General features: G+C 36.1%; 1 protein-coding gene across 1 annotated transcript; it reads left to right on the top strand.

Annotated features, from left to right (window-relative positions):
* Positions 1 to 7,191, top strand: LOC121990850 (enoyl-[acyl-carrier-protein] reductase [NADH] 1, chloroplastic-like). The gene is made up of 12 exons (XM_042544911.1): positions 1 to 226; positions 2,210 to 2,242; positions 4,243 to 4,352; positions 4,443 to 4,488; positions 4,581 to 4,678; positions 4,769 to 4,816; positions 4,986 to 5,060; positions 5,137 to 5,248; positions 5,499 to 5,550; positions 5,625 to 5,676; positions 5,847 to 5,888; positions 7,056 to 7,191. Exons 1-12 carry the CDS (start codon positions 1 to 3, stop codon positions 7,092 to 7,094), a joined length of 933 nt encoding a protein of 310 aa, XP_042400845.1. The 3' UTR covers positions 7,095 to 7,191.
* Positions 7,192 to 9,728: the final 2,537 nt, after the last annotated feature.

Raw genomic sequence — 9,728 nt, 5'->3', positions numbered from 1 at the left:
ATGGCGCCGGAATCCGGTCGCTTTGGAACTGGAATCCGGTCGCTATGGCACCGGAATCCAGTCGCTAAGGTGCCGGAATCCGGTCGCTTGCCCAACACGGCCGCGATAGCGCTGGATCTATGTCGCGATCCCCGACGGGTTCACCCCATGGCCTATAGTGTGGGTGGGTCCAGGCGGCCGGAGGCCGTCGACAGTGGGCAGATGGCCGGCGGTCGGGCAAGGACGGGTGGGTGGCAGTGGGCGATGTGCGGGTGGCCGGCTGCGAGGCGCTGTGACGAGGCGTGGTGAGAACGAAGAAGCAGGAGAGAAAAAAAAAAAGAAGGAAAAGTTGCATTTAAAAAATTAAAATAAAAATGACATGGCAAAGTCCGTAGCAATCCGTAGAAAATAGTCCTTAGCATTACAATTTTCTCTCTCTCTCTCTCTCTCTTTATATATATATATATATATATATATATAGTGTTTTGATATCCTGCGTGATGTGCCTGACTATGCACGTCGCGCAGGAGATCAATTAATAGTTTTTTTTTAAATTATTTTTTATTTTTTTAATATTTTAAATTAAAAAAATTAACATTTCCTTATATAAATTTTTAATACATTAATATATCCCCTCAACATATTACAATACTCTATAAATACTTAAATTAATTTTTTTTTATTTTTTTTTTAAACCAAACACTATAACCTAATTGGGAAGCTTGAACTCTAGAGGTAAAATCTAAAAAAAAAAATAGCTTTGATACTATAACCCAAAGTCTGAACCCCAGAGGTAAAATCTAAAAAAAAAATAGCTTTGATACTATAACCCAAAGCCTGAACCCTAAATAGCTTTGATACTATAACCCAAAGTCTGAACCCTAGAGGTAAAATCTAAAAAAAAAATAGCTTTGATACTATAACCCACAGCCTGAACCCTAGAAATAAAATCTTAAAAAAATTATTTATTTTTTTAATTCAAAATTAAAAAAATAACAAAACATAGAAATTTTAATTAAAAAAACAATATTTCTTTATATAAGTAGCTAATACGTTACGATATCCCCTTAACATATTACAATACTCCGTAAATACTTAAATTTATTTCATTTTTTTTAACTAAATACTATAATCCAATTGGAAAATCTAAACCCTAGAGGTAAAATCTTAAAAAAAAAATTAACTAAAAAATTAGGATGCCTGAACCCAACCAATAAAATCGTAAAAAATATATTTTATTTATTTTTTAATCAAAATAAAAAAATCATGATATATTGCGCGACGCGCACAGTCGCTCACTGTACGCGTCGCGCAGTATATCAAAATCGTATATATATATATATATATATATATATATATATATATATATATATATATATATATATATATATATATATATATATATATATATATATATATATATATATATATATATATATATATGTATATATATAGGGAGTATCAAAGGATCGAACCTGAATTTTGATAATGATAAAAGGTTCAAAAGTTAAAATTGTTGGTGCAAGTTGCACCAGAATCAGACCTAAGTTTTGATGTTGCCAAAGGTTCAAGTTAAGTCTTGTTGTGATCTAACAAGTTGACTGAGTGTGCAGGCTGTTTACTCAGCCAAGAAAGACCAAGTTGGAGGCTAGACAGGAGAAATCTTAGCAGATCATGGAACCCAGGTGCAAGTCTAAGTAGGTCGAGGAGACCCGAAGCTTGGTGGTGCAATCGAGACGTCTACAGGATCGAAGATATATAAAGGAAAAAGTCCTGGCGAGCTGATCAAAGCTAAGTGAAAAGTCCAAACTAGATCTGGAGGATCTAAGTTTGGCAGGTAGGTTGAGGTAAACAACTGGAGGAGCGACAGTGAGGTCGGGTTCTAGAAGGGAACCACCTTAGGTCGTTGATCCAACTGAAGAAATCGGGAAGGTTTCCAAGTTGAGATCGAGACAGTTCTACTGTCTTTTATATTACTCATGCATTATAATATTATTTTGCTAACATTTGTTTTGCAGGATGTTTTGCTTAACACTGTTTTGCAGGTCCAACCCGATCGGTCGACCGAACCAGGTCAACTCAAAGCAGTTATCAGTTCAGAACATATCAGACCAGAGTCTAGTCAAAACTTGATCGGTCGACTGAAACGGACTATCTGTCGACTGAACCATGATGACTATGAAATCAACATCATCCATGCAATATGAATAAAAATAATACGGTAAAACAGTGGATCGCTCGACCGATCCAATCAACATTAAAGGCGCATTAAATAAAGATCTAGGCAGATTTCGACAAACAGGGAAAGAGCTTGTTGGGTCGACCAAAAAGATGGATCAGTCGACCGAACCATTAAAGACCAGTTAATGCAGAATATCGAGCCAGCGTCAGACTCCAGCCAGGAAGGAGGGGAGTGTGTTTAGTGACCGAATAGGTGGATCGGTCGACCAAACATCCAGTATACCTATAAAAGGAGGCTCGAAGTCTGAGGCTGGGACTTACTTCTGATCAACTCAAGTTCTCTTCTGCAAACTGCTCGTGCTACAAATCTTCATCAACTCTGCAAGTCATTCCATCCGTTAGTGCCGACCAAGCTTCGACTTTCAAATCCTACTGTCGGTATATTTATTTTGTACTGTACTTAATTTCATATAAGATAGTAGGAGTGTTATTATCTTACATCTTTGTATCTGTACGATCCACTTTTTTCTGAGGATTTTAGAGAGAAGGGTTATAGTGCTTTGCCCATCGGTGATGTCAAGGACCGCGGGCCTTCGAGTAGGAGTCGACCTAGACTCCGAACGAAGTAAACAAACTTGTCTATTCTTTTACTTTCCGCTGTGCACGACTCTGCTTTCAAAGTAAAAAGAAAAAGTTTTTAAAGCGCGATATTCGCCCCCCCTATATCGCTCTTATTCGATCTATCAATTGGTATCAGAGCTTCGTTAGCTCTGAAAGTTCTTAATCGATTTTCAAAGCATTTTTAAAAAATTTATCTTTTCCTCAATTTTTTTTCTTATCTTTCACTACAAGAATTTATGGATTTAACCACACCTAATAGACAACAGTTTTTCAAGAAATTGTTGTCTTTTTTCCATTTAACACCAGTTTTATTGAAAACTGTTGTTGTTCACCATAATGTTTTTTAAATAACAACAGTTTTTCAAAAAATCGTTGTCTAATGTGTGTCAAAGACAACGGTTTTAAAAAACTATTGTCTTTTAGTGTTGCTTATGTGATAATATACAACAGTTTAATTAAACTGTTGTCTATTGAATGTTGTTGAATCCTAAAAACACAATAGTTTTTTTAACTTCATGAAAAAAAAAACCTAAAAACTCACTTCTCTGTGACACTTCAACGAACAAAAACCTATCTCCGACTCCTCCTTCGTGACTCCTCTGCGAAAGACGCTCCTCCACTACTAGAAAAATGATTTATTATAACACTTTCTTCATGATACCTATTAAAAAGTGTCAATATAAATAAATTATAATGACACTTATAAAAACTAATTAAATTTTTAGAAAAATATCATATTAGATGGTGTATGATGACACATTTTGTAAGTGTCATTATAATTATAATCATATTAGACTTATTCCAAATCTCTTTCCACCCACCCGATCCTCCTGATCCTTTCGTTTCCTCCTTGCAGCGCCGCCCGTTTTCTTCCCTCTCCCACCCCCTTCTTTCCTTCAGCGCAGACAGGTTTCTTCCCTCTCCACAGCAACCAAGATGAGCTCAAAGGTAACCTATTTCTTATTTCTTCCCTCTCCGCAGCACCGCGCGCTGCCTCGCCAGGCGACGAGCGATCGCTTCGCCTGTGGCCGCACTCAAGAGGGCCACAACCTCGCCAGGCTGCTAGTTCACTTACGGCTAGTTTGTAAATGGAGGCACACGAGGGGGCCATGCCTTACCAGGCAGTCGGTTCACAAACGATCGCACACGAATGGGTCAATTCCTTATCGGGCAGTGTCCTGTCGTGAGGCAGCGACATCACTACCTGCTTTTGAAACTCTCGCCCTTTTCTTTATTCCTAATTAATTTGATCTATTTTGGTTGAATAACTATAGGAATTTTAATCATAAATTGGCTGATTTTGTTGACTGTGCATATAGTAGAGAAGTTAATTAGTTGTGTTTGTTGTTGGTAATTATTCATGACACTTGTGATGTTTGTAATTTAGATTATGTGCTTGATTCCTAAATTTTATGACATTTTGGTTGTTGGGAATACTGATGATAATGTGTTCTTATTTAGGCAAAAGGGCATTTATTGCTGGAGTTGTTGATGATAATGGTTATGGCTGGGCAATCACAAAGGCTCTTGCCGCTGCTGGGGTAGAAATACTTGTTGGTACATGGGTGCTTGTAGGTGCTTCCGAAGTCATGTTTATTCTGTCATTATGTAATTAGATAAACACTGGAATATAAGACTTCTGTTGGATCATTCATCAATAGGCACTGAACATATTTGAGACAAGCTTAAGGTGTGACAAATTTGATAGTCACGGAAGTATGCCTTCCTCTATTATCAGGAGCATACATGGTTGGATTTATTTATTTTTCTCTTTCATGTTCAGTAGTAATCTTTCTCAGATTGTATTTACATATTGCCAAATGGCTCACTGATGGATATTGTCAAAGTATATCCTCTTGATGACGTTTGCGATACACCTGATGATGTTCCTGAAGATGTATGTAAAAGAAACTTTTGATAAAATTGGTTCCTGTCACTTATTCCAATTTATGATCATAATCAGCAGCTTGTATGGTGTTTATTTTAGGTCAAGACAAACAAACGCTATGCTGGATCCTCAAATTGGACTGTTAAGGTAGACACCAACTCCTTGTTTTCACCAGAACTTGAATTCCCTTTTCTGTACGCTAATTAAACATTTTTTCTCCAAGAGACTGTGTAAACAGAACTAAAGCCTGGAATGATAATTCATTTGATTTTTCACATGCTCTTGTGTTACTGATGCCTTCTTCTGCTTGGTGGAGGAAATGGCAGAGGCTGTGACGAAAGATTTTGGAAGGATTGACATCCTCGTGCATTCTCTTGCCAATGGACCAAAGGTACTACCTTACACCATCATATAATCATGATGTTTTTTTTTTTACTTTAGTTCTAAATTATGGTTTTCATAAATAGGTAACGAAGCCACTCTTGGAGACATCTAGAAGAGGGTATCTTGCTACAATTTCAGCTTCGAGTTACTCTTTTGTCTCCCTGCTTCGGCACTTTCTTCCAATAATGAATCCAGGTTTCTTTCGATTCCATGAAAACAAAACAATTGCATGCTCCATTTGTGTGTATATTTCAACTTGAGATCCTGACAAGAACATCATTATCAATCCATCATTATATCTTCTTCTTTACGGACAGAATAAAGCAATGCTAGTAGTTATAATAAAACCCAAAATAAAGTTATCAAACAATTCCTTTTCTTGTTGGCACATAGATTTTATATCTCATCTTCACTTTGTTTTGGATGTCTTCGTTAAACATGGCAAGCGGTGCTTTAATATCTTTGACATACATAGCTTCCGAAAGGGCAATCCCAGGGTGTAACCTTTTCCCTTGTTTATTCCAAAGTTTATAATTTGGAATACTTGTTTAGTTTTTGCATCAACTTGCAGATACGGAGGTGGAATGAGCTCAGCAAAAGCTGCATTGGAGAGCGATACAAAAGTAAGTTCAACTCTTCTGTAATTGTTGTATGTGAAATTGATTGTCAAGTCCGGCTAGTGTTTGGAAATATTTAAAGCAAAACTATATGGTAGTTCACTCATCTAAGATTATATTTGGCAAAATATAGATTCAATAATTTTGATGTTTTCAACATTTGTTTTTGGATGTAGGTGTTGGCTTTTGAACTACACTTGCTTGCCACAAAGCATCAGGTAATTATATAATTAGTAACCATTTGGTGATTGTTAGCATACACGATATGATGGCTTTTCTTCAGTTCAATAGACATGTTTTTACCTACTGCTCTGTATTCCTATGTTCCTTTCTCTGTCTATGCCATGTTTTACTTTGATCTTTCAATTGGCATTTGACTCGAGATTTACCCACGCATGAAATTCTGTAGTTTGTTTATATCACTTGATTATAGAAATTTGTTGAAGAGTTGTCCCGTTTTTGTTTATTTGATCTATGAATTTGTTTGCATTTGCATTATTTTCAAATCTTGAGATGTTAAACACTTCTAGTTGCTTCCTTATACATTGAAGAATGTTTTAAAACATTCTTCAACCTAGCTCTTGATTGTTAATTTTAGTCAATTATAGTGGTAATTGTTAGATCCTTTATTTATTTTAATTAATCTCTATTTGTATATTCCATTATCTAATTAATCAATGACTTATTAATCAATGGTGCTTATTTTTGTAGATGTTTCATCTGATTCCAACACCTCAGGGAGCTTGTATGTACTCAATGACATATTCCGTCTCAACGTGCTCATTACAAAGATTCTAGGATACACTTGGAGGAATGATAGCTCGACCTTATCATCTGGTGTGATTTTAATTAATCTTTCAGTGGAATATTATAAAATTTTTAGATTTATTATGTTATTAAAATTTTAAATAAATATGAAATGTATTTGCAGTTGGCTATAAACGAAGATTTCTATTAGTGCATATGGAATGATACTTTCTGGATTCATTTTTATTTAAGGCATTCTTTCCTTTAATGGTCCCTTTTAGAATTTAATGTACGACTTACTCCTTAGCATCATATGGAGTGTGTGGGAACGTTTGTATTAGATTGTACCTTTTAGAATTAATGCTGCTTGATCACTGGGAAAAATAATGTTTGCATGGTTTATAATAGAAGCTTTGTATGCAGTGACGTAAAATGAAAATTCTGCTTAATAAGAAATTTAAGAGCCACCATATTGTTTCAAGAGTTTACCATTTATGTTACACAGATAACGCTTTTTGCACTTCTGTTAGATGACTAGATCAAATGATTTTTATGGTTATGCAACATTTATGCAGTGCAATTAGAATCACGCGTACAGTTTAGTTTCTAATTTGTAATATATATCTTTATTTTAATAGGTGCCCTCAAGAGTACTGGGAAGAATGCCGACAAACTAAAAAAATGGAGAGACTTTAACAAATTAAGGAGCACTAGGAGCTGCAGTCCCTCCTCTTCACTGACATCTAAGTAGAAAATCTCGTGTTATATTGTTCTACCTTTGTTTTAATAGTGTTATCATTTTGTTGGTTGCTTATGAAATTTCTTCAGAATGTTATAGATATTATTTTTGAATGTTAGAAAATTGTATATTAAATTTTATTTTGAAATTTAGTATTTTGAATGATTTATAATATTGGAAAATTGTGTATTAATTTTTTTTATTTTTTATCTAAAAAAGACAACGATTTTTCACCGTTGTCATAGATAGTTTAAAACTGTTGTTGAAGACCCTGTTATTAAAGGTAGACGCTCAAAGACAACGGTGAAAAACTGTTGTCTATGAAGGAAAAGACAACAGTTTTTCACCGTTGTAAAAATGTTGTCTTTGACTTCAAAGACAACGGTTAAAAACTGTTGTCTTAGGGCACCCCTTTTAACAACACGACCTTTAACAACAGTTCAAAATGGGCTACGACAATGGTGAAAAATCGTTGTTGTTAGGCTTTTTTTCTTGTAGTGTTTATTTTTCAAGCACTACTAATCCTAAGACAAAAAGTCTTGGAAATATTTTTTTTAAATCTTTTCTTGCAAGGATGTCAAACTCGTATCAAGAAGGTTACAGTACTGTACGACCTCCACTATTCAAAGGAGAAAATTTCAGTTATTGGAAGAATAGAATGGAATGTTACTTGAAGTTCGATATCGAGCTTTGGTTCACGATCTTGAAAGGCTACACTCCCCTGACAAAAGGTGGAACGCCTCTTGAACCTGAAGATTGGACTACCCCAATGATCAAGAAGGCGCAATTAAACTACAAGGCGATCAACACCATTCAGTGCGGGCTTACTACGGAGGAGTTGAATCGAGTCGGCCCCTACGACAACGCCAGTGAACTGTGGGACTCTCTAGTCAAACTCCACGAAGGGATCGACGAATCGAAGGTAAATAAACGGGACCTACTCTTAAATAATTTATTTAATATAAAAATGGTTCCTGGAGAGACGGCCTTGCAATTGCACGCTCGACTGAATGACATACTTAATGGCCTCCACCTGATTGGACACAACCTGGAAAACCGTGACACGATAAGGTACGCTTTAAATGCTTTCCCGAGGAATGCTTTGTGGGCATCAATTGTAGATGCGTACAAAGTCTCTAAGGATCTTTCAATTCTTAAGTTAGATGAGTTATTCTGTGAATTGGAATTACACGAACAATCTAATGTAAGCCATGTCGAGAAAAGTGTAGCTTTGTATGCAGGTTCAAGCAAGGAAACTAAAACAAGAACAAAGATCGAGTCTGAAAGTGAGTTAGATTTTGACTCAACGAACGAAGAAGAATTAATCAACATGGTCCGGAGACTGTTGACAAAGAAGAAATTTAGAAGAAGTGCCAAGAAGACATTACTGAACCAGACCCAAAAGAAATCAGAAATGATTTGTTATGGATGCAACAAGAAGGGGCATTTTAAAAATGAATGTCCAAATCGGAAGGAAGAAACACCCAAATTGACAAGACAAAAGAAGGCTCTTCAAGCGACATGGGACGAGACTTCTTCCGATGAATTTGAGACGGAGCAAACAAAGCACTCGAGCTATCTTGCATTTATGGAAAGAAATGAAGACTCCGACTCCGAGTCCGATGAAGTGTACGAGTCTGAGAACGACATTGAGTCTGAGAGAAGCCACGGATTAGAAGATCCAAACATGGTAACGATTTATTCTAAGTATAATTTGTTGACAGTAGTTAAATGTTTGTTTAAGAAATTGTCAAGATCTTAAAAACAAAATGACCTGTTACTTAAGGAAATAGACCACCTTAAGAAACAAGTTAACTTGAGTGATTCGACTAACCAAGTTCAAATCGGAACCTCAACTCAAGTTGAAAAACTTGAGGAAGAAAATTCTGACTTAAAAGGTCAAGTTGAGCAACTCAAGAAAACGTTGGAAAAGTTTGAACTGGGATCCAAATGCCTAAATATGGTACTGGGATCGCAACGAGCCGTGTACAACAAATCAGGGCTAGGATATAAACCGAATAGAACAAACAAATCATATTTATCTTTAATCAGTCAAAATGTTAGAAGTCAAATCCAAGCATGGGTTCAAACAAAACTTTTAACCAAACCAGTTGAACCAAACCTATACTTAATCCCTAAGAGTCAGATTCATTACTTAGATAGACCTTATCTAAGCTATGACTCAGGAGGAGCAAGTAGAAAGACAATACAACAAACTTGATTAACTAAACTCATACACTTAGGATTAGGTTTATTTTCTGCTTAGAATGGTTATATAATAAAAAGGTTTACCAAATCCTACAGCATAGCATCGGAATGGATTGGGATGATAGTACGTCAAGGAAACTTTGTCGAAGGCATGTCTAGGCTGAATCTTATGTATTCTACTTGGTGCACTAGACTTAGTGGATCTGACCGAAGCTATCCTAGTCAAACATGGGCTAGTTAGACCAAAATTTAGTATTAAATTTTTTGAGCTAGAACAGTTTGGAAAGTCTTCAGCAAGTGGTCCACCATTGATACCCAAGAAGGCCATTGTAACGCCCCGCCCCTCCTGCTAAGGCCACGAGGG

The sequence above is a fragment of the Zingiber officinale genome, chromosome 6B, assembly GCF_018446385.1.
Source record: "Zingiber officinale cultivar Zhangliang chromosome 6B, Zo_v1.1, whole genome shotgun sequence".
Lineage (NCBI taxonomy): Eukaryota > Viridiplantae > Streptophyta > Magnoliopsida > Zingiberales > Zingiberaceae > Zingiber > Zingiber officinale.
Note: the sequence above shows the minus strand (reverse complement) of the source record. Positions and strands in the feature narration are given on the sequence as shown.